The sequence below is a fragment of the Bos indicus x Bos taurus genome, chromosome 4, assembly GCF_003369695.1.
Source record: "Bos indicus x Bos taurus breed Angus x Brahman F1 hybrid chromosome 4, Bos_hybrid_MaternalHap_v2.0, whole genome shotgun sequence".
In the NCBI taxonomy this organism is placed as follows: Eukaryota; Metazoa; Chordata; class Mammalia; order Artiodactyla; family Bovidae; genus Bos; species Bos indicus x Bos taurus.
The window spans coordinates 81,065,096-81,091,357 of NC_040079.1; the positions used below are offsets into that span (position 1 = coordinate 81,065,096).

Here is a 26,262-nt window from a genome sequence, read left to right on the forward strand (position 1 = left end):
TTTGTAAATAAGTTCATTTGTATATCATATTTTTAAATTCCACATATAAGTGATATCATATGCTATTTGTCTTTGTCACTTACTTCACTTAGTGTGATAATCTCTAAATCCATCCATGATATTGCTGCAAATGGCAATATTTTGTTCTTTAATGGCCAGATAATACTCTGTTGCATATATGTACCCCAGGTTCTCTACCTATTCCTCTGATGATTGACATGTAGGTTGCTTTCATGTTCTGTCTATTGTAGATAGTGCTGTGATGAACACTGGGGTGTCTGTCTCTTTTCCAATTATAGTTTTCTCCAGATCCAGGCCCAAGAGTGGGAGTGTTAGATCATACAGTAACTCTATTTTTAGCTTTTAAGGAACCTGCATATTGTTCTCCACAGTGGCCACCTTCCCAGCAACAATGCAGGAAGGCTCCCTTTCCTGCACACCCAGTGTTTTGTGGACATTTTATGATAGTTGTTCTGATTGGTGCAAGGTGACACCTCATTACAGTTCTGATTTCAATTTCTCTAGTTAGTGATGTTGAGCATCTTTTCATGTGCTTTTTGGCCATGTATGTTTTAGTTACTTATAATTAATTTTTATTAGTGTATAGACGATTTGCAACATTGTTGGTTTTCTCTAGATAGCAAAGTGAATCAATTATATGTGTGTATAGATAGACAGAGAGAATGATTGATTATGTCATATATGATATGACAGATAGAAAAGAATGATTCTTTTCCCATGTAGGTCATTACAGATTATTGAAAAGAGTTCACTGTGCAAACAGGTTTCCATAAATTATTATAGTATATAATAACATTTTAACAAGTTTAAATTATTTTGTATAGTCAGTATATGTCATTCCCAATCCCCCAATTCACCCCTCTGCCCCCTTTCCCCCTTAATAACCATGTTTGTTTTCTATATCTGTAACTCTGTTTTTGCTTTGTAAATAGGTTCATTTGTACCATATTTTAGATCCCACATGTCATCTGCATGTCTTTGGAGAAATTTAGATCTTCTGCTCATTTTTGATTGCATTGTTTATTGATATTGAGCTGCATGAGCTATTTGCATGTCTTGGAGAGTAATGCCTTGCCAGTTGATTCACTGCAAGTATTTTCTCGCACTGTGTGGACTGTCTTTTCATTTTGTTTGTGATTTCCTTTGCTGTGAAAAAATTCTTGAGTTTAAGTAGGTTCCATTTGTTTGTGTTCATTTTCATTACTCTAGGAGGCTGATCCAAAAAGATAGTGCTGTCATTTATGTCAAAGAGTATTCTGCCTGTGTTTTCCTCTAAGAGTTTTATAGTATCTGGTTTTACAATTAGGGCTTGAATCCATTTTGAGTCTATTTTTGTGTGTGGTATTAGAGAATGTTCTAGTTTCTTTCTTTCACACATGTAGCTGTTCAGTGTTCCCAGCACCATTTGTTGAAGAGGCTGTCTTGTCTTCTTTGTCATAGATTTACCAGAGATTGTCTTGCCATCTTTGTCATAGATTTACTCTTGAAAATTTAGAGACCAATACAAAGACACATTAATTAAAACATATTAGAAATAAAACACTATGTAAATTTAAGGCATACATGTTAATTTGATAATTTATGTACTGTAATATAATTGCCATTGTAGTGATAATTAGCACCTCTATTATATTACATAAATATCCTTTTTTTTAGTAGTTGGAATAATTCATTTATTAGTCTCTTAGCAAGTTCGATGACTATAGTAGTTTTCTATATTCAGTGTACTGTGCATTAGCTCTCTAGAGCTTATCTACTACCTGTTCTAAGATTTACCCTTGAACAACATCTGTCTTATCCCCTACCCCTTATTCCATGGTAACCACCATTTATTCTGTTTTTATGAGTCTGGCTTTTTAGATTTTACACACGGTACTTGTCTTTCTTAATTAGCATAATATGTCCAAAGTCCACCCATGCTGTTGCAAAGGGCAGTTTGCACTTTCTCGTGGCTGAAAAGTATGTTGTTGTGTGCCTATATGCACACATAAGCATAAATGCCACCTCTTGTTTATCTGTTCACTGGTTTACGGACATCTAGGTTGTCTCCATATCTTTTTTTTTTTTTTTTTTAAACTTGACATAATTGTGTTAGTTTTGCCAAATATCAAAATGAATCCACCACAGGTATACCTGTGTTCCCCATCCTGAACCCTCCTCCCTCCCCATACCATCCCTCTGGGTCGTCCCTGTGCACTAGCCCCAAGCATCCAGTATCGTGTATCGAACCTGGACTGGCAACTCGTTTCATACATGATATTTTACATGTTTCAATGCCATTCTCCCAAATCTTCCCTCCCTCTCCCACAGAGTCCATAAGATTGTTCCTGACCATTGGGAATAATGCTACACTGAATGTGGAGTACGGTTATTGCCTCAAAATCCTGTTTTCATGTCTTTTGCATATATACCCAGAAATAGAATTGATGGATCATAATACTAGATTTATTTTTATCTGAGGAACCTCCATATTGGTAGCACCAATTTACATTTCAACCAACAGTATATAAATGTTCCCTTTTATTCGTATTTCACCAATACCTATTGTCTCTCATCTTCATGATGATATCCATTCCAACAGGTGTGAGGTGGCAGGTCACTGCAGTCTTGTGTTTCCTTGAAGAAAGGTCTATTTAGTTTTTCTGCCTGTTTGTTAGTTGGATTATTTTGTTTTTGAGTTTGAGTTTTTTATATATTTTGGATTTTGGAGATAAAATCCCTTATCTGATACATGGTTTGCAAATTTTTTCTTGAAATCTGTTGCTTTTTCATCTGGTCAGGTGTTGATTTTGCTGTGGAGAAGCATTCGAGTTTGATGTAGTCTCATTTGCTTATTTTTGCTTTTACTGCATGTACTTCCGGTGTTACATCCAAAAATCATTGCCAATAACAATGTTGAGGAGCTTCCTATGTTTCTACTAAGTTTTATAGTTATTAGGCTTTATTTTTAAATCTGTTATCCATTTTGAGTTAATTTTTGTGAGTGGTGTAAGATAGGAGTCCAATTTCATTGTTCTGCATTTGTTTATCCCATCTCCCCATCATCATTTGTTAAAGAGGCTATTATTTCCCATTGGGTGTTCTTGGCTCCATTAGCAAATATTAGTTGACAGTGTATGCAGGGATTTAATTCTGCTCTGTTCTGTTGGTCTCTGTCCATTTTTATGCCACTACCATACCTTTAAAAATAATTTATTATTACTGTAGCTTTGTAGTAAAGTCAAAAACAGGACATGATACCTCCGGCTTTGTTATTTTTTCTGAGAAATGCTTTGACTATTTGCAGACTTTGTCACTTCATATAAATTTTGAGATTTTTTTTTTCTATCTGTAAAGAATACCATTGGTATTTTGATGGAGATTGTGTTGAATCTACAGTTGACTTTGAGTAGTATAGATATTATAACAATATCAATACTTATGATCAATTAATATGGGATGTCTTTCCATCTGTTTGTGTTGGCTTCATTTCTTTCAGGAAAGTCTTGTAGTTTTGATTTAATAGAGAACTTTCATTTTGTTGGTTAAAGTTCTTTTCAGATAGTTCATTGTTTTTGATGGCATTGTGAATGTGACAGCTTTAGATACTTCATCTTTTGTGTAGAGAAATACAACTGATTTTTGTATGCTGGCTTTAGACCCTGAAATTTAATAAAATTGTTGATTAGTGAGAGTTTTTTGGGGTAGTTTTTATATACAGAATCGTATCATGTGCTATGAATTTGGAGGTATTTCCTCTTCCTTACTTGGTTTGCGTGTTATTAGGATACCTCTTATCTGTAACTCTCTAGGCTTCCTAGATTTGGATAGCTGTTTCTTTTCTCAGGTTAGGAAGGTTTTCAATCATTATTTCTTCAAACAGTTTTCTACCCACGTCTGCCTTTCTTTTCCTTCTGGGACACTAGAACGTGAATTTCAGTCTACTTGATGTTGTCTTGTAAGTTGCTTTAGCTTCACTTTATCTTCACTTTCTTTATTCTTTTTGGTTCCTGATGGAATGAATCACTGCTCTGTTTGTGAGTTTACTGATACTTTCTTCCACTTCATCTAGTCTGCTATTTGAACTCCTCTCTATTGGCCTTACTGTATTTGTCAGCTCTGTGACATTTGTTTGATACTTTCTTGTATATTCTTTGCTGAAATTCTCAGTTCATACATTCTTTTCCTGATATGGTGACCATCCTTATGACCGTATTTTGAACTCTTCCTCATGTCAGTCACTCTTCTCTGTATCATTAAGGTCTGTTTGTGGAGTTCTCTTTCTTTTAAAACATATTTTTGTGTTTCTTCACTTTCCTTGACACTCTGTGCTGTGGTTTCCCTTGCATCCTAGTAGTTGAGGGTGTGCTAACATCTGTCAGTGTCCCAGTGGGGAAGATCTCGGTCAGCACTCAGAAACAGGCTGATTGGAGGCTGGATCCTCAGGCAGCAGCTTCCAAAGTATGCCAAAGCACCTCTTTCAGGGAAAGACTGCAGGATGGGCATTTCTGTCTGCTCCCTCTGTGCTGAATTCTGAGGGGACAGGCATTTGAGAACTATTTGTTTGCTATGGTCCTTTGATGGACGTGAACGCGAGCCCTGCCGGCTCTCAGAGCCAAGTGACAAAAGGGTGTGTCCTTTGGGAAGCTACCTCAAAAGTCAAGGTGCCAGATGGGATCACAAGCTTCTTTTAGGAAGATACCACTGACCTGGAGTGAGTCAGAGGGTCAATGGGCCTAGTCTACCCCTTCGCCTGTCTCCAGGGAGTCGTGAGGGAAGTCCCTAAATGTGAGCTAAATTAGAAGCCTTACTTGCAGGCAATCTTTTAAAGTATGCAAATAGCCTCCCTAAAGGAAAGGTGGGGAGAAGTGCGTTTCTCTGCTCCCTCTTCTGAGCTTTGGAAGGATAACCACAGGGAGTCCTTGCAAATTTGTTAAAAATTGTTTCTTTGTATTTGTAGTCTTGTCTGTCATGGACACAAGCCCTATTAGGCTTTCAAAGCTAGAAGTTTTGGGGGCCCATCCCTCAGGTTAGAGTCTTAAAAGTTGGGGTGTTGTACATATATACAATGATTCCATCGCTTAGCCATAAAAAGAAAACCAAGTAAAGTAAATCAGAAAGAGGAAAACAATTATCTTATATTGATGCATATATAAGGAATCTATAAAAAGGGTACCAATGAACCTGTTTTCAGAGCAGACAGAGATGCAGAATGGATGTGAGGATACAATAGAGGAAGGAGAGGGTGGGATGAATTGAGAGAGTAGCACTGACACATATGCACTATTATGTGTAAAATAGATGACTGGTGGGAAGCTGTACCGCACAGGGAGCTCAGCTCGGTGCTCTGTGATGACCCAGATGGGTGAGATGGGGGCAGGGGTGAGTGAGGCTCAGAGGGAGGAGGGGATATACATATATTTATAGCTGATTCATGTTGTTGCACAGGTGAAATGAACAACACTGTAAAGCAATTATCCTCCAATTAAAAATAACAATTTTAAAAATTAAAAAAAAAATTGGGATGTTAGATGTTCAACCTAAACCCTGCACTGCTCAGGTCGAAGCTGGAAGTTGTGAGTTCCTTTCTAATTGTATGTTGCTGTGCCGAGTGTGTGGTTTACGGAGACAATGTTCCTCAGCTTTTCCTACTCATTTGGATGCGTATTACATTCCCTCAGTGCGTAAGAGTTGCTCATCTACTTGCTACATTTCTCTCAGAGGGTATTGCTCTTTTTATAGCTGTAGGTTTGTTAGGTCTGTGAGTTAAGGTGAGTTTTAAGTCTACTCTGTCACCATCTCGGACCAGAAACTCAGTAACGCACGCTTCTAAACCTTTACCCCTGAATGCGCCTCTGAGCTCCATCACCTCTCCTTTTGATTCTCAGAAATATCTTAAACTTGCCCCTAAATATTATTTTTATGAATGATATTTCTAGGAGTAATGAAGCAAGTCAAAGACAACACATCATCTGTGAGTCTTCCTTTTTTCAAATCTAATCTATCAGCCTGTCCTCTTAACTCTAGTTTCAAAATATATCCCCAGACCTACTACTTACTATGTCATGTCCAGGTTACTATTACTTGCGGCCTCCCTTGACTCACTGCTTCTATTCTTGCTCTTTAACAATTTTCTCTCCAAAAAGCAGCCTTCTTAAAACCAAATCCTTTCATGCCCTTTTTGAAATTTCTCAGAACAAAATCCCAATTTCTTATAAAGGGCTACAAAGCCTTATGTGATGTGCAGCTTGGCTGCTTCTCCATCTTCATCCTCCTCTATTCTTTCCCACATCACATTGCTCCAATAACACTTTCTCTGCAACAGGTAAAGGTATTTGTTATCTTAGGACCTTTGCATTTCCTCTTCTCTTTGTTCAAATAGCCTTCCCTCTAGGTAGATTAACCAGGTGAAAAAAACAGGATGCTGAATTACATGCGACTTTGAGATGAAAATTTACAGTTTAGTATCAATGTGTCTTAATCTCAGGGATATAATAGTGGCCTGACACATAGGTGGTGTACTACGAGTACTTGATAAATGAGTACTCGTACTCAAATAAAGCAGTGGTTGGTTGATTAGTTAGGAACACTACAAACATAAAATACCAACTTAAAGGCTTAACTGTCACTTCATTAGGAGAGCTTCCCAGTTCTGGTTAAGTATTAATTTGATAGAATGCAAAATTAGCAAACATACGAGACCCGTTGACGTATTAACGCAAAATACATCTGTATGTTCTAGAAATGTTATGGAAAGAAAAATATTCTTTCTGGCTCTGCTGCCATTGCTTTTATTTTTATATTTCCAGTGTTTTTTTTTGAGGGGGGGGGGTGATTTCCTCTGTGTGATGATGAGATATGTCTGTTCAGTCTGGGAGGTGGTAGTTCAGATAACTTATTTGGAGTCCCTGAAGTCTGCATGTTGATCCACACTGAAAAATCTGTCCCTTCAGTTTCCTGATCATGTTTTCTCAAATGTTTTGCATGGGCAACCACATATACCAAGACTTGAAATTATTATATGAAAATAAATTATGAGATACATTCTAAAAACATTCTAAATCACAAATGCATAGATGTGGGAGAAACCTCAGCATTTTTTTTTCCCTATCTTAGAGAGACCAAAATCCCACTAACACCATAACCAGATAAATCAGTCTGATTTTTAAAGGTTAGTGGAGAAGATAACAGACTGGTACCTTGTTTCAGCTTTAAATAGTAAAGGAATAAAGTGCCAAAACTATTTACATATATTTTAAGATATGAAAGAATAATTTTATTTCCTTCTAGGGACCTGTCTCAAAATACTCTTCAACTAAGAATCCCTCATTTTTTTTTTCTGTCCCATTACTACTCAAGGAAAAAATATCTAAACCATATTCTTGCCCTGAGGCTTACTTTTTCATGATTTTGTCCCAAGGCTTACTTTTTAAGACCAGATATACTAGTAAGTATATCTGTTTATGCGACACTATGGACTGCAGCCTGCCAGGCTCCTCTGTCCACGGGATTTTCCTGGCAGGAAAACTGGAGCGGCTTCCCATTTCCTCCTCCAGGGAGTAAAGCTCAAATCATTGGTAAAAAGCATCCACTAAATATGAGCTATCTGGAATTTAGATAGCTCTATACTTACGGAGAAGGCAATGGCACCCCACTCCAGTACTCTTGCCTGGAAAATCCCATGGACGGAGGAGCCTGGTAGGCTGCAGTCCATGTGGTCGCTTAGAGTTGGACACGACTTCAGTTTCACTTTTCACTTTCATGCATCGGAGAAGGAAATGGCAACCCACTCCAGTGTTCTTGCCTGGAGAATCCCAGGGATGGGGAGCCAGGTGGGCTGCTGTCTATGCGGTCGCACAGAGTCAGACACGACTGAAGCGACTTAGCAGCAGCATACTTACATCACCCACAGCAGCTTCAAAGAAAATGCATATTTAAAATTATTTACGCAGGTAGATACCACACATAACTCTCTTAATAGGAATAAGGTCCCTAACAAATCATTTCCTACATAGCACCTTAATACATTTAACCACATTCAATCATGAGGTAGGTTTAATGTATGTGTATGTATACACACATATTTCTTCTACATATTCATTTTTCGTGTTCTCAATAACATGTATTTACCAAGTATGTTTGCATAAAATAATGAACTTCCTCAATAGTACATGTTATTGATTTGCTGTTTTTCTTTACCACTTAAATTCAAAAGCATTATTTTACATTCTGACACTCCCCCTGCTATTCCACTTTTGTCTCCTTCTGATGAACTCACTCTTCAGTAATGGCCACATCTCCATCTAGTGGTTTCCTAACCAAAGACTACCTGGACAGCAACGAAGAAAGTACACAACGAATGCTGTCTAGTTACTACATTCAGGATTCCAAAACACCAAAAAAGAAAAGAAAAAATGTAATGGAACTCTGACTATAAATTCAGGCCCTAAAATATCTATTCAGTCGTACTGAGTATGTAATTCAGAAATTTGTCAGAAAATAACAAATAATGATAATCCTAGCCTAGATAATGTAAATAATAGTAAGGAAAATTAACTTAGAAATTAGAAGCACTTAGTGATACTAAAATATTTCACTAAAGAAATGCTGTGTAGACAATATCCATTTATATGGAAAAGGAAAAATTAGGATAATGAGCTTAGAAGGTACTGAATAATGCTTGATAAAACTGAAATATTTCATTAATTTTATGTTAACAACTTTTGAAACAAAACTTATGACCGTCTCTAATAATTGTCCTTAGGGTATTTCTCTTAAGTAAGACATCATGAAGAATGTATACTTTTTTCCACATTGACTTAACCTTTAGTAAAACCTTAAGAAACATTTCCAGGCAAGAATACTGGAGTGGGGTGCCATTCCCTTCTCCAGGGTATCTTCCTGTAAGAGACATAACTAATTTTTAACTAAATATAGGAAACTGATATGCTCTGTTCAGGATTAGAAACATGTAATATTTGAACGTTGTTATTTACAAAACAACATTACTACTGGCATTTTAATAACCTGGTTTCAGGACATTTATTGTAGTGGATTTAGGGATATGGATTACTTTTAAAAATTTCAAGCCAAACACAAAAACAAAGAAAAATTCGAGAAAGTGACTGACCATCCACAGCACATGAAAACTTGCAGAAAAATGAAGATAGGAGCTGACATCATGGTACAGGCACGATTCGTTGTGCATACAAGTTGATCCTATTAATAACGGGCAAAGTAGCAAGTACAGGAAAAGGAAAGAAAACACAGAAAAGAAGACATACAAGATGAGATTTCATGCAATTTGCTGGCAGTTAGCAGTTTATGTGAGCCTCCATTCAGAGCAGATTCACAGTGACCATTGCAAATAAGCATTACCAAAATACTCCAGTGCTAAAAAAACACAAGACATTATTAGCACATTGAGCTACTGAGCAAGAGTTGTACTTTCACACACAATCCATTTTACAATTTATAGGAACTTTAATATTGGAAATTTCTGTCTTTGTAAAATCTTCTTCTTGTCGTGATCAAAACATACAGTTTCCGACGGTGAAAATATTTTGGGTAATAGGTTTTTATATGATCTTGGAAGTGCACCTGAGTAAATTTAATCTGTCTTTGGTGACAAACAGTTGACAAGTGAAGTTTCCCTAATGAGTGACACTAGCCTTGGGTCCAAAAATAACATTCTTTGGGGAATGATTTGACGCGGCAAAACTCCTTACGGTAAAGTAGACAGAACAAAAGAGTCCTCGTATCTGGGTCTTACGTAAGCCTCACTGTAAAAGAGGAAAAGGTCAAATAGCTCTAACTTTGAATCAGTTTTCCCCTTCAAAGACGAACTGATCAACAGTCCTTAGGGAGGTAAAAGGATTTAGTGGCTAAAACATTTTGGGTTTTCACCCGTATTCCCCATCACCAATTTTACTTCTCTGCTCTGCTTCTACTCTGTATTATGTACTTGCATAATATGTAACTATGGAAATTTTTATTCTTTTCTGAAACAAATGTGATTATGTGTATTTGAGTAAATAAGTACACAATAGGTAAATCAGTTCTAAATAAATAACTTCTAGAAATGCACATTACTGAATAAATGGTCTGACATATTTTATAATAAGCAATTCCTAAGATGATAATGCTTTCTTTGCAAACCTTCATACAAAGAGACATGAAGACTGGAAAATTGAGAAATATTAAAGAAGTGTAGTTTTTATAAGTAGTGAGCACCTTTTATATGGGGTTTGATTCAGAATAAAGCTTATTAAAAATTAAATTAATTTGAAAAGTATCAAGCTACTTATATATACAGTAGTCTGGATAGTGCTTAGGAAAGGAAGACAGCTAACCTATAGGAAAAGGACTATTCATCTCAGATAACATACATTAAATATGGGTGTGTAAAATTTTACCAACTTAATCCTGTGTTACTAACCTAGTCTAATTTCAAACAATATAAAAAGTAATTAAGAAAAATAATACAAAGCTAATAGGTGATAGAATTACAAAATAAGGGGACAACAGCGATTTAACAAGTTTTTAAATACACTGAATGAAGACTAAACAAATTAATAAAATACTATAATAACAAATGAAGGTAGGCAACTCATATACTATTAGTAACATTTACTGTCAGTTACTATTTATTAGAAAGCCTTTAAAATCATTAATGATCTTGGAACATTGCTAAACTGGCATTGTGTTTGAAAGTACAATTTCTGTGGAAAGGACAGATAGATAGAAGAAGCAACTGTTAAGCTTATGCTAACCATGAAGAAATACTGAAATGAAAAAATCTATATACCAGCAAGTATGTCGTGTTAATGAGAATACTATGGTTAAGACATTATGTTGGAATTAAAACTGTAATTTGTCCCCTGAAATTCTCTGGACACACTTACCAAAGCATTGTTATCAAAGCAGACATCAGGCCCTTTTCGGTATCTGGGTTGCTTCACCATATCACAAGGATCTGGACCATCAGCTAAAAAAACTTGTTAAGGGATATGAAGTTATGTTTCCCCCCCCCACAAAACTGAAAAAATACAATGCCATATATTTATTTCTCAAAGCAAGCAGGAGAAACCTATGACATTATTCTAGTGCCATACACTACTATAGGCTTTAAGGAACTAAACTGCCACAGATTTTCTTTTGTTAGCCTAGGGACTGTGTGAAGAGATCAACTTTTTATCTGTACTGTGCACAGCATGGTTGCTGGCACAAGAAAGTACTCTGTAAATATTTGTAGAATCTAAGTGGTTGAAATGTGCAAATGACGCACCTGTAAGACAGAGTCATTCACGTAAGACCATAACGGAGGACCCTGGTTTCTCCTATTCAGCAAGATAGAAGTAGAAACTAACTCTAGTAATAAACGTCAGTTCCAAACATAACATATGGGAGAACTATCTTCCCAGAAACAGCAAAAACCAGAGGCAGTCTACCAAAATTCGGCCTGTAATGCTTGAATAGTCACTGCATTGCTATTTAGCATATTTACTCGCAGAAGTATTTTTAGCATTGCTGTCATCACAGTTGTAGCATATGACAGGACTTACCTTCTTTTAAAGGCCGAATAATATTCCATTGTGGGTACAGACCACATTCAACGCCATTAATGATGACTGGCTGTTGACAGCTTTCAAGGCACAAGCAGACCCTTTTTCCCTTCTGTCCTATACCTGGGCGAGCTGACAGGGAAGACAGAGTACTCCCTCATCTGGCACCGTGTGGAAGTTTGGGCCAACAAGCCCCAGGGAGCACTGGCAGAAACCCAGCATCCTCCCAACCACCACCAAACCCCAAGCCAGGCATTCCCTGGTGCTCTCTAGCCATCTTCAGAGGCCCTTGGGAATCTGCATTGCGCTCTCCACAAAGACTCACTGTGCAAGTGAGAAGCCTCTCGCCTTCTCTGAGTGCATGTGTAGCATCATGAGTCTTGGCATCCAAATGAGATTTTGTGTGACGGGTCCATGCTGCCTCTGTGAGGCGATTGCAGCCCTCTGTGGTATTTTTCTCTTTCTGGGCATGAACAATGTGATGTGGTTAAAAATGCATGGCTTTAAGATGGAATTTTCATTCCAAACCTCTCCAATGTGAAAGGATACAAGTCTGCTCTGCTTGTATGAGCAACCGTGTGTCACAGGGACAAGTTCCTTTGCTCTCAACCATTATGAATATTAAGTTGGTGTTCATAAGTTTTTCTACATGGAAGATTCTGTAGAATATTATAAAAGATTAGAGAAAATGTCATTTGAGAAAAAAACAGTTTTTAAAGACTGTTACATATTAAAAAGAAAAGAAAACAAGACTTTTGAAACAAAGCATCACATGCACAAGCAGTAAAACTGAATGAGAATGTGTTTTGAAGAGAAAGATTAACATGGACATATTCTCTCTCAAACGAATACTAAAAAATTCCAACAGGAGATGTTTCTTAAGCGATAAACCAAATGCAAAATAAGTACCACTCTGTTGTTTAGAGTTGTAAGAAATGTTTTAGTTTATATGTTTAAGGAAGTGTGGTATTTATCACTAAAAATGTCCCAGAGGTGCCTTATTTTACAGTGAAGGAAACTAGGAGTATAAAATGACTCAGCATTTGCCCAAGCTCATGCCAGGCTGAAGTCTAGATCGGGCTGTTAAACAAACCTTCTGGGAAGACAGAAATGCCGTCCACTTTAACCAATATGGTAGACAAACGCTTGCCACAGGATGCTATATTGAGCGCCCGGAATGGTGACTAGTGTTGCTGAGGTACAAAACTGTACTATTAATTAGTTGCAATGACTAATGACTAGATGACAGAAATTGCCATCTGTGGCCGGTTACTACTGAATTAGGACAACACAGGTCTAGACAGAATTAAGGGCTTTGAATTCCATGTAGTGTTTTTTTCCCACATCTTAAGCTGTTTCCACCTTTCACAATAAAAATGTAGGTCTGTTGTTAAAGAGTAATTGATTTTTCAAGGAAGCAGGGTTTTCTTTTTTTCTTAACCTATTTAAGTTGGGACACAAGCATAGAGCAAATCAAAAGTAACCGTGGTTCAACTTATTATACTGGTCTTTACATTACAGTTTAACTTAGTCATTTTTAAAGTATACATTGCTACTCTTGGACATCAATTAATGAAAGACCGAAGACTCTAAACTGATAAATCCACTTAACTTGCCACAGTTCTATTTTCTGAAAGTGAGGTCCTGATATGCTAATCTCTAAATAAGATGGTCTGCTTTTTGCTGATTACATGCCGGACTCCACCCCTTTCCTCTCCTCTGCATACCCTCCACCTCCTCGTAGGACATGGAGGTTTAATAAAGTCAGTCATAAAATCATACTGACCACATCGATTAAAAATTTGTGCTCGTTGCAGTTAACCCCTTCCTGAAAATACTAAAAAAAAAAAAAAACAACCTGTTATAAACTTCTTTTCCAAATTCCCTAGCAACTAACTGTTCCTGCCCTGTCACCTGCTCAGATTACCTCACCTCCTCATATTTCCTCTTCTCTCTGTTAACATTTCTTCTAGAATAAGCTGTCCTAAGTTACTAAAAACAAAGTATTCCATGTGCCTTCCTGCTCTGTTCTCAGGGATACTGTGACATAGATTATCCCTTTCCTCTTAAAACTTCAAAAATCTCCACCCTGCCATTCGTTCTTTCTCTCGATACAAATAAAATAAAATTTTCCATTTCTTCCAAAAATTTTTCCAAGTGTTTTATGGACCGTGATGACCAACACTGACCTTGACTTCAGGAAATATGTTCTTAGTTTTTTCAGTTTCAAATCAAAGATAAGTGAATACTACAACTAAAACAATTTCCTGCCCAAGGATATGTCTGTTAATCCGTTTAGTAAGTATAATTCTAATCAAAATTAATATCATTTCTGAAACTAGCTCTACATTAGAAAAAATTTAATATGGATTCTTTTAGACAAAATACAAATTCCTTTATATTCTGCCTAAAAGTGGGCATAATTTTCTTGATTACACAATTACTAAAATAAGTTGAAGGAATTACAACTTATCGAAGTCAGAATTAACATTAAAAACCTTCAGAGAAACTGAAGGGAAGCAAGACTAGTCCAGAATTGAAGAAATGAATTACCTGGAACAGTTTCCACAATCTAATACACCACTAAATGATTTACTGTCGTTATCGAAAAAATACTGAGTTTGTTCAGTAATGCAACTCTGCTTTGACAGAGAGGCCGTAAAGTCATCATCTTCCATCTCAACTGTGGGGAAAACAAAGACCATTATTATGAGGGGTCTCCCAGAGCCTCCATTTCTCAAAGAGCAAAACAAATCAATCAGTATAAGGGCAGGCACCATAATTGGCTAGTTACTCCATGAGGTACAGTGGCAGCTCCTAAAGGTACCCATTAACTCTCATTAGAATAAATGAATTTGAATATATAACAGCTGCAAAACAGAAATCAATGTGACCTAGGAATGTTTCTCAGGCATTAGGAAAGTTGTGACAAAAAGAATTTAACCTACAAAAATGTTAAATGGTCGATCTCTCTCTCTCTCACACACACACACACTCAGCATACCCAAAAAGAAAATTTTAAGTTATTATGATAGCATCTGAGCTATGACATACCTGCCTCAAGAAGTCGTGGAAAGGTCAAACTCAAGAGAAACTGCTGTAGAATAGACCTAAATTTTAAATACAAAAAACTATTGATAAAAAGCTAGGTGTTTTATTTTATAAATTATATCATAAAAACCAGAGTCTTTTTGCATGTACACATACACATATTTCTTTTTTCATCTTTCTGGAAAAACTGAGAATTTGCAAGCATTTTTATAGAAGTGTTTTTAAATTATATAAGACATTGTAAATTTCTTTCTGTAAAAGAAGTCATGAAGTCAGTTGTCTTCAGGACCCTGTGAGGGACACATAATGTGTGAAGACACTTAATATAAAATCTGAGTGAGGAGAAGTGATAACTCTAGGGAGAATGTCATCATTTTAGTGCATAGTTTTGACATTCAAGATTTTATCCTTATTTTCAATATTGAAGCTGTATTATGGTAGGGAAAAAACACCACAAAACAAACAAAAATGACTGTGTACCATGGGTTTATTAACTATTTACGTAAGGTGGCATAAAATAAAATGCATAATGTGGCATTCATGAAATATACCTTTAAATATAGGACATATGGCACATTTCAGTTTTACAATAAATGACAATTGAGCCAAATACTGGTAAAAACTCATTTGGAACTGAGTTTAGTTAAAACAAAAGTGGGGAGAAGGGAAGGGGAAGTTGAGGAGGAGGGATTTTCTGGCCAGAAAATAGCATAAAAACAAGTATTTCAGGATGACTATGAGATAGACTTTGTAAAGCCTATCTAAAATAGCATTTGACAACAGAAAGTACCATTTTTCATAATTTTTAAGAAATCAGATTTTTAATCTAAAATCTTTGCTACTTTAATAAAATGCATAATCATTTAATTTTAGCTGGGAAAGCCTCAAAATCAAGTGAACCTTATGTATTGACCTACATGGAAGAAAACTTACACAATCCAGTTGGGTAATGGTACGAAAGAGAAACACGGAGGAAAGGGGGGATGGACCCGGACATCACAGGGGGATTAGTTACTTGACTGACCAGACCCAGACAATGACAAATTTGATCTTCCAGACTTTCCACAGTGCCTCAATAAGCAATTTAAATGTCTTCTTTTCATTGGTGGCAGGATATAGGTAGAGGGGAAATGGGAGGAAGGGTAGAACTGGTGAAAAGAATTAGATCCATTTCAGGAATATGACGCCTCTAAAACGAGGCCAGCCTTTGTATGAAAAGTGAAGAAGTAGAAAGAGAAGTCATCATATCATGAATCTGATGGATGAAGACATTTAACGTGTGATGCCTAAAATTTAAGGACTGAGTACAATATCAACACAAAATACCAGTGAAAAGAATTTCAACAGATCCATAGATAAAAGGATCCCCTGAAGAGGCTGAAGTTTGCATAAAACTGTTTTCATAGAAAAAGCTGAATAACTATAATGGTTTTATACTGATCATTTAGGAAAAAAATACTTATGACTGTTAACAATATGTGCTGTAGGAAATAATGTAGTTCCCATAATAATTATCTACATGTCTGTACTTTCATCAAATTCTTTCCTATTTTACAACACTTTTTGCTCATTACCCATAAAACTAAAATTTGGACTTACCAGGCAGCAGCAGTGGCCCACCAGCCAATGTGTAATACGTCGGCTATTGATGGCTATAAAACAGGATAAGAAAGTATTACACTAATGAACCCTGAGTGTCCCTCTGACACAATGGGAAGCCGAGTGGATATTACTGACCACGTATGCTGAGCGATGCCCTGCTCCTTGTTTTGGTGCAGCTCCTGGCTCACACACCGACTGATAATCATAAGACTTGTTATAAGCATAAACTGATATATTAACCAGGTGTCTCATCAAACTTGGATCAATCTCTCCAAAAAATCTTCCAATCTGGTACAGAAAAAAATAATTAATATTTGGCTCACATTTGAAACTTTATTAACACTTGAATCAGTACAAAGAAAAGAAATGATACAAAGAAACTGAACTAAAACCACTGAGGAGCTTAAAAACAAAAGCAAGTAATAAATGAGTATATGACACTTTGAAAGAACTCCCATGAGATTAGGTGTTTTCATCTGTTTCAAACCAGTTTGTATTAAGACTCATATTATCAACAGACTAATATGTGAAATTTCTCTAAATTCCCGAGAGATCAAAAATAAAACAGTTCATATCATGTTAAAATCTTTAGCAAATAAGTTTTAACAGAAACAATACCAGAAAGTAAAACTAACAAGTAAAAGGAAAACTATTTTTAGGATGTATTTTTTTATGGTTTCTATTACATTAAACACTTTGGTTATCAATGTTTATAGTGGTTTGGAGGAGTTTCATAATGTTGATCAGGGAAACACACTTAGGAAACTCTACCCCTTCCCACTTTAGGTACATACCTGGTTAGTATAATCATCATGATTTGCCATCAAAAGGAACCCACCATCATCTAGAATAACACAGTCCATTACCTATCAAAATAAAAACAGCAGTTAATACATTTTTAAGGAAGGTTAAGTTACATTATGACTCCATTTTATGTAGATGATTATAACAATAAAAATAGGAGAAAAGCTTAAATAACTATATCTTATCTTGAAGGTATGTGCTCAGGAGATTCTGATGAAATCAGGGTATGCATAGATTGCTATCAAACCATCAGGGCTTGAAATTCCACCACCATCCAGCCATTAAAATTGTCAACTCAGTCCGAACAATACATAAGAACAAATCAGAAAAAATCCTTTTGCCACTCTGTGGTCATCTTAATGAACAAGGAAACTGGATAAATCAAATATTTAATAATGTATCATTATTTTTTATTATTATATTTAAACACATAATTAAGATTTTGACAAGAAAGACATTCAAAAAAATCCATTTGGGGCACTATCCATCACAGACTTAAAAAGAAAAAGCAACACCATGAGGTTATTTATAATTGTTTTATATTAAAAATTTTTGGGTAATTTGGGATGTAAAAGCAAGAATCAAGGGGAAAAAATGCCTTTAAGGAAAAATAATCATATATCCTAAAATGTTCCCAGTTTAAATTATGCTTAAATATATCAATCAATTTAATAGTTTTACTGTATGAAATTACAATTAAAAGCATTGTTTTCAGAGTTGAGGACATAATACATTCTGTTTTCCTAATATGGAAGAAGCTTGCTAAATCTTTTGCTCTTTTAAAAACAGCTGATACATAGTCTATGTAAAATGAATGTTACTGGCTATGGCTTCTCAAGATTTAGGAGTGATAAAATGATACAAAACTCCTGCTTCCCTTGGAAGCATTTAGACAGGGACTCAAAGAAAATAGGGGAATTCATCCTTCTTATTGAGGATAGGCATAACTTATCTCGTATCATTTGTACAACATCTTAAACTGGAAACAAAAATGGAAGTGATAGAATCCAATCCAGGCAAGTAAAACTTTTTTACAGTTCTAAGGTTCAGTTAAAAGAAACTTTCTCACTACTATAATACAGCACAAAAATATTCAGATAAAATGCAAAAAATGAGGGAAGACTGCATTGATAATAAGTATGTTTCAGTTAGAAACCATGGTCAGAAACAAAGCCGAAATAAATATGTGCAAAAGAATCTAATACAATTGGGTCCAAAGAGAATATAGTTCATATTGATATGGCTTTTAAATGAATATTTTTAAATGCTTCTAAAGTTTAAATTTAGGAATTAAAAGCATATAATTCAAATTCTCATCAGTGAATAAGTTCACCATTCCATACAATATTATTTTGGTATCTGATGAAAACTTCCTGCATTTTTTTACCGTTAGTCTTAGAAAGAGTAACACAAAAAGTTGTATTTAAAAATTCCATTTTAAAGAGTTTTCTTACATCACTGTTTCTTTTACAGTCACAAACTGGACCCGCACACTGAAAGACAGAAAGTATAATTATCACCTCACATTTTCTTAATAACTGGATTTTAATTATATCATTTTAATTACCATAAAAGATTAAATGATAGTCTAATCATTAGTTTTACCTTTATAAATTAGAGAATATCAATAAATATTTAAATGGGCATTTTAAATTCTTACGTTGATAATATTTTTAATATTGGTTGACTAAACAAAAAAAATATCTGCAAAAAAATAGGAATTCATAATTATGCTTCAGTGTAGTAGCATTAAAAGTTGATTTTGCCACTGTTTTTGAGACTAGTAAATGTAGCATAGGAATTTAAAAAAAATCTTACCGGATCCCTGATTGATGTTTTGGTGAAATTCTCTATCCAGGAATTTAGATCAATTTTAATTCCAACAACTGAAAAACCATGTAAAGAAAAATTAACACAAAATTTTAAAGAAATGTAGCCATAACTGTCACTTATCTTTACTCTCACATTTGAAAATTCCTAAGGAGGCAAATGTAAGTTTCTTAAAAAAAAAAAAACCAGAACATCCATTTAATTGCAGATACACTGAGAAATGCTGATTCAAATTTATGTAAAAGGTTACACATTTAATTAGCTAGATATATACTTTGCTATATGATATTTAGGTAATTTATAAAATAGCATTACATTGAATATAATGTTAAAATTAGAGATATTTCTTGAGGTTTTCACTAAGAAGTAATATTAATAGCTCTTAAACTATTACATAAACTTCTTTATATTCATAGTTCATTTTCTACAACCTTGCCAATTAATACAATAAGCTTAAAAATTGATAGTGTCAGGAATAGATTTATAAATATGCAGTCATTTGAAGGGTGAGCTTGAAGGGGCTTCCCTCACCTAACCAGTGCATGCAGTAGTTGCTGAAGAAATGTTGCTAAAGTGTGGAAACATGAGCGTGTGAGTAGGTAGGTGAGTGGGTGGGAAAGGGCACGTGAATGAGAGACTGAAAGAGTAAGACTGGATGAGTAAATAAGCAACTGCGAGAATGCAGGAAGGAGCAAATGAGCTGGTCACTGCATGAGCGACAGAGTGAATCCATGTAGTTGAACCACTGAAGGCTAAAACTGCCCTCAGGAGCAGAAAGGGATTTATCTGCTTCTTCAATATGGCCTCTCTAAACCCTTTATAGAATTCGAACAACACTGATTTACACAATACTTTTTTTCCTTAACTTTTATTTATCTGTTTACTCTAGCCCACTTCTAACTCTCCCACTGATGCTCAGTTTTAAGAACTTTTGCATTTGCTTGACTTAGTTTACCAAAAATTTCATATTCTTTATTCTAAGCTTTTAAAAAAGATCCCTACTTTTTAACAGATATATAATATAGATATGACATAATTTATCTTTCTCAATGATGTAAACAACTTTTCATGTTTAAAATATCACAGACATTTACATCCTTGGCAATATCTACTCTGCTACCTGGCATGTGAGATCTTAGTTTCCCATCCAGGGATCAGACCCGTGCCCTGTGCAGTGGAAGCGTGAAGTCCTAACCAATGGACTGCCAAGGAATTCCCTCTACTTTTGTATATTTGAAATACTTTATAGGTTAGATTTCTAAAGGGAGATTGCTGCATCAAACATTTAGAATTTTGATATATAGTATAAAACTGACACCATAAATTTGTGTCAACAGTGTATAAACATATACACACTTCTTTCCAAAATCTGTCAACTCTTTATAGTATCAATTTACTTTTATCCCCAATCTCATAGGTAACTGTGTCTCATTTTCTTTTTCACACTGGCATGTCTTTGACTGTATTTTGGTTGAAGCTTACTGATTGCTTTCCTGATAAGTACTGCCAGTTGATTTAGAAAAAGTAGGTCACATTTAATTTCAGTCCTGTGTATGTGGATAGTATATATGCTTACCTGCAGGTTTAAGAAGTTTTCCTTGGATGTAAATTTCTACAGCTTTGCTTACCATAATGCCTGATTCATAAGCACCAGGTCCACTTTCTAAAAGAAAGAAAAAAAAAGGAAAACAAACCACTCTAGCTAAATCAAATAATATTATATTTCTTTTAATATATATAGGAAAACAGTATTTTGCTTAAATATTCTAGCATAGATATGTTATCAAGGAATGGGTGGTCTCCTCTTCCCTTTTCTTCCTTTTTATACCAGGCTAATTGGAGTGTCCATGAATTGGTTGCATTAATTGACTTTGGAATGGGACTTATTAGCTTGGCTGCATCACTCTCACAAGTTAAAGGATGCACACCAAATCTCTGGTTTATGATACCTGCTAAAATATTGAGGAGGCTATTGAAGTGAAGCAGAAAGATTGATCTTAGATTCATGAAACTGCTGTAAAAGATACATGTCCCTGGAAAAAACTGAAATTCCCTGAACTTCAGTTTCCCCATTTGTGAAAATGATGGTAATAAGCCCAACCTCTAGAAAGGCTGAAGGATTAAAATAGAAAGTTTTAGGGAAACAGCCCAATAGAATATTTTTAAAATATAGACTAGTAATAATTTGTACAAATATTATGCAACTAATACTGATTAAAGCAGAGTAAACTGATTAATTCCGTTTTTAAAAATTCACTAAACATTCTTCAGTGTATTTGCAGTTGGTGAAATTAGGGATTGTCTACATCTGTTTCACTGTACCGTGCATGCCTGTAGATATGCTGTATTCACATTACTGGCTGGCTGATTTCCTGTAGATGCATTTTACTTCTTCAACTAAATGGATACTTCAGTCTTTTCAGTGTCGTGCACATGGTATATAATTAATAATGATTGAGCTGAACAACTATCATAAAATATATTGTTTGGTAGGAAAGCAGGTAGGAGCAATAATTTATTTTAAAAAGGGGAATTGAGATGAATGAATTGTAAAGTAGTACTTACTGTTAAAGTAGGGAGCAGTGAAAACATAGTTATCGTTATCTAGACTTCTTTTATAGAAGCTGTCCTCATATGTTTCTGGGTTTTCTTGCCAATTTTCTCCAGCCCTAAGGAGGAAGTGGCTCATCATTTTTATTCTTTAATCTATGTGATAACTTACTTTTCCATTTGTGGACATCACTGAACTTTACAGATATGTCTGCATCTCTGGTACGTGTAAGGAAGTTAGTGGTAATTGATGGTGTAAATGACATTCATTACTAAGCAATAGATCAGCACAGAGTTAAATTAAGGAGCAGAAAAAGCTGACTCCAAGTTTTACTCTGACGTTTACTAGCCAGGTAATTAAGGACAAGTCAGTTAGTAAGTCAATTAATATTAAAAAGCCTACAGAGCCCACTTTATGGACTCTTCTAAAGATAAACACAGATAAAATCCATACATGAGTGAAAATAATGAAGTGCTATGCAAATATTGCCAATAGTCATATTCATAATAACATTATGTTCATTTAACCAGGTTGGTTATGTCTACAAAGAGAAAAATCTCTTTTAAAACTTCTTAAATTTTGTAATATAGGTGACAAGGAAAAATACAATTGAAGAATCATAGCATGTTTTTCAAGAATGGAGTTTAATAATTAAGTACTTTAAATAAACTCTAATTTAATAGTGATCAGTTTCTCTGAAGAATAGCTTCCTAATACAGTAATGCACAGATCTATGGAGAAGTCCTCTGTAATGTACTAACTTTTACAGATGTTATTTGAACTTACTCTTTCGGATAAACTCTGGTAATCCCACCATCAGTCACAACAAATCGTGCTTTCACTCCCTTGCTGAAACAGAAGACAGAAGAAGCAAAGTTTCGTTCAACTGAGTCTTTGTACAATATTTAGATGTTGGTGGTACAAAGAGAAATAAAATGGGTTCCTAAGACAAAGCTGAAACTCCAATACTTTGGCCACCTGATGATGCAAAGAGCTGACTCATTTGAAAAGACCCTGATGCTGGGAAAGATTGAGGATAGGAGGAGAAGGGGACGACCAAGGATGACATGGTTGGATGGCATCACCAACTCAATGGACATGGGTTTGGGTGGACTCCGGGAGTTGGTGATGGACAGAGACGCCTGGCATGCTGCAATTTATGGGGTCACAAAGAGTCGGACGTAACTGAACTGAACTGACAACAAAGCAAGTCAAGGTAAATATATGAATAGATGCACACTACAGTTTAACAGTTAAAATGTCTAAGAAATAGTTAAAGAGAGGATCTTCGAGGAAGACATTTCATAAGAAACAATGATATAGTTGCATTTTGAAGACAAAATGGGACTTAACAGAGATGACAGGAAGACACCACATGTGAAGCACTGAGTACACGTGAGGGGAAGCTAGTGGAGAGCGGTAGCGTTTGGTGCACAAAAGCGTAAGGCATGAGCTGAGAAACAATAGGAAGTAAAATTCCACGTATAAGCTTCTGAAGAATGGTCAGCTCATGTATGATCCTGAAATCCAAGCTGGAGAGCCTGCTTCACCTTTATCCTGAAATTAGGACTCTGTTTTAAAAGTGAGACTCTGGCAAGTCTGTGTTACATGGAGAATAGATGGGACGGGGTTGTGGGCGGAGAAATCAGAAGCACTAAAGGCAGAAAAATCACCTGCTTGTGATGTCCTAGAAATGGAAAAACATTAGAACCTTGAGAATGAAGAAGAGAGGAAAACTTTTTTAGAAAAAAATATTTATCATTTGGTGGTTGATTAGAAATGGAGTGGAGAAGAGACTGGAACAGAACAATCGTCAGATTTCTCAATTTCTTGACTGGGTGTTCTGCTGCTGCTGCTAAGTTGCTTTACTCCTGTCCGACTCTATTCGACCCCATAGACGGCAGCCCACCAGGCTCTGCCGTCCCTGGGATTCTCCAGGCAAGAATACTGGAGTGGGTTGCCATTTCCTTCTCCAATGCATGAAAGTGAAAAGGGAAAGGGAAGTTGTTCAGTTGTGTTGGACTCTTCCTGACTCCACAGACTGCAGGCTACCAGGCTCCTCCGCCCATGGGATTTTCCAGGCGAGAGTACTGGAGTGGGGTGCCATTGCCTTCTCCCTGACTAGGTGGAGGGCAGTACTATTAGAAACCTAACTGAACATTCACTAGAGATCCTATTTTACCTCAAACACTGAGACCCATGCAAGCACATCAATTTAATTTGGTTATTCACAGTGAGGTGTGTAAATATGTAAAGCTGAGTAACAGCTGATGTTAGTCCTGACATACACCCAATACTAAAAATTCAACAACTGCAAAATGGTTTTCTTGAGAAATTGTTATTAAAGATAATAAACTTTAAATTTATGAAGCCAATTTCCCCCAAATTTCCCCGAGTTGGTAAACTCAGCCCTGACATACACCCAATACTAAAAATTTAACAACTGCAAAATGGTTTTCTTGAGAAATTGTTATTAAAGATAATAAACTTTAAATTTATGAGGCCAATTTCCCTCAAATTTCCCAGAGTTGGTAAACTGAAATACAGAATATATATCTTTTTATTAATAAGAACAAATACTTACATGTTTTTCTGCTTACTCCAGTAATTTTGGACAAGTTCATTTGTAAAGCCTGCATCCAGCAAGACTCTATTAATCAAGTCTGTGTTGCCTAACACAGAAAAAGGAGAGGCTTAATTATACCCACATAGTTTAATTAGGATAATAATGAAACAAATGTATATTTTAAGTTTCCAAAGCAATTTAGAGTGGATAATATTTCTATGAATTTAAAAATGTACCCTTATTAATTATCTGCATTTTCACGTGTGTTCCTCTTCCTCCCACTTTTCAGGATATGGACATAATTAGAAGTGGAAAAGCCAACTCTACATTAGGCAAGTTATTTTCTAAATGTTATCAAAAAAATAGGGATTTCAAAGCATCATAATTTCATAGACTTCATTTCAATTCACTCTAGGAAAGGAGACCATTATTTTAATCTATAATATATATAAATCAATGTTGCAAGTAATTTCATAATTTCTTTTATATTTTCATTATGTTCTAAGCCTAAAAATGGTTCTTCCTCTCATTTCCTATGATCTCTGCATTTTCTGCTGATATTACATTTTAGTAACTAGGGTATTTTTAGGAAAAAAAGAATAGTTAAGATTTTGAAATGTTTTAAGAGCCAAGAATCCATAAATCTCTATGAGGTTTCATAGTAAAATGATGTAAATTTATCTAAAAGACAAATAAAATGGTTAAAAACTAACTAGTAAAATTTATCTATTCCAACTTGATTTACTTCATAAAATGGAGAATTATAGATCCATACTTTTTAAGATTAAAGTTAACTGTGATAAAAATAGAATATCAAGGAGAGAAAATTATTAGGTGTTATATCTTTATTTAGTTTTATGTTTATACTATCTATATTAAAACTCATTATATGAATTGGAGGATATAAATAACTTGATAAAATTGTGTTGTGTTTTCCTCTACACAGCAAGAACAATGCAATGAAAAAAACCTTCAAAAGATCATTCCAAATTAAATTCCTCAAATTTGAGAGGAGTAAAGGTAAGCCTATCTTATTTACAGCTGACCATTTGCAAGTATTTAATACCTGGCTTTGAAAATTAAAGTTTACTTAATAATGGCATGAAATTTCTTTAATATATGCAAAAAATTGAGTCAAATTGTTTCATTTTACCATTAAAAATTCAAAAAGTAAATAAATAAACCAGCATAGCAACAAACTGAACCAAGATTTGACCACTTTGAATATAAACACAGTGAAACAATGATTACATATAAATGCATACTTACATGATGGGTTGTTTGGAGTTTTTCTATCAATAAACTCATTAAAATTTAAAAGAAATTCGGTGTTATTATCTGATATTTTAAGGTCATTGCAGTAATCTCTGAAAAACATATTTTGGATATTAGGTGTTAAACTCAAAACTTTAAAAATATGTTCACAGCAATCATAGGTAGTGGAAACAATTTTTTTATTTTTAGTTTTATTTTTTTAGTTAGTGCATGATTTTGTAAGCTGTTGAATTGTTATCTCCATCTTATCTCTATAATAGAACAATATTTTTTCATTAAGTGCTAAAGATTATAGACAATATATATTAAGCTTTTGACCTCTGGACCAAAAGATGCTCAATAAAAATTAACTTCTGTTATTTCTGTGGGTTTGGTGGTTAAGTCACTAAGCCATGTCTGACTCTTGCAATGCCAGGGACTGTACCCCTCCAGGCTTCTCTGTCCATGGGATTCTCCAGTCAAGAATACTGGAGTGGGTTGCCACTTCCTTCTCCAGGGGATCTTCCCAACCCAAGAATCGAATCCAGGTCTCCTGCACTGCAGGCAGATTCTTTACTGATTGAGCTATTATTGAATGCTGTAGGTTAGTGATTTACATTTATAAATTAACATCAAGAAATTAAAAAATTAATATCAAGAAGTTAAAAAGCATTTATTTATTAAATATCTCAATAAACCCCTCACATGATAGCACTTTTATGAGAAATTACTGAATTTTCAGAAAATAATCTACTAAAAACAAATGTCATTGATGTGCTTATTTGCAAATTTCTGTAACTCCTGACTTAATAGAAGACAATCGTGCCTCTGCATTCAAGTGACTGCAAGATTGTTTTGGCACATGAAAAACATCAGTCCTCATAAAAATAACCAGTTGGAAAAAAGAGAATTATTTTAATTGTCTTCTCAGATAACTGTCACTATGCTTTAACACTAAAACTTGATTATTTGTAATTTCTTGCTTTGTGATTTGTGATACAGAATCTGAAACAATACCAATGAACTTCTCTACCCTGTTA

At 35.1% G+C, this 26,262-nt stretch overlaps 1 protein-coding gene across 13 annotated transcripts in view; it reads right to left on the reverse strand.

The window, feature by feature from the left end:
- The window catches only part of CACNA2D1 (calcium voltage-gated channel auxiliary subunit alpha2delta 1), a 520,495-nt gene that overhangs the window by 8,790 nt on the left and 485,443 nt on the right, over positions 1-26,262 (reverse strand). For 7 of the 13 annotated variants that reach the window (XM_027539815.1, XM_027539814.1, XM_027539821.1 and 4 more), the window contains 15 exons: positions 25,238-25,335; positions 23,987-24,074; positions 22,189-22,251; positions 21,417-21,520; positions 20,428-20,514; positions 18,840-18,907; positions 18,476-18,514; positions 17,012-17,083; positions 16,353-16,505; positions 16,215-16,267; positions 14,619-14,674; positions 14,118-14,247; positions 12,114-12,223; positions 10,905-10,987; positions 9,013-9,219 (listed from right to left, as the gene is read on the reverse strand). In XM_027539815.1, coding sequence (XP_027395616.1) covers positions 9,085-9,219; positions 10,905-10,987; positions 12,114-12,223; positions 14,118-14,247; positions 14,619-14,674; positions 16,215-16,267; positions 16,353-16,505; positions 17,012-17,083; positions 18,476-18,514; positions 18,840-18,907; positions 20,428-20,514; positions 21,417-21,520; positions 22,189-22,251; positions 23,987-24,074; positions 25,238-25,335 — 1,339 coding nt within the window. In that variant the 3' untranslated portion in view covers positions 9,013-9,084. Of the gene's footprint in view, positions 1-9,012; positions 9,220-10,904; positions 10,988-12,113; positions 12,224-14,117; positions 14,248-14,618; positions 14,675-16,214; positions 16,268-16,352; positions 16,506-17,011; positions 17,084-18,475; positions 18,515-18,839; positions 18,908-20,427; positions 20,515-21,416; positions 21,521-22,188; positions 22,252-23,986; positions 24,075-25,237; positions 25,336-26,262 lie in introns of those variants that run through there. The other 6 variants (XM_027539817.1, XM_027539824.1, XM_027539819.1 and 3 more) reach the window with 1 other exon arrangement.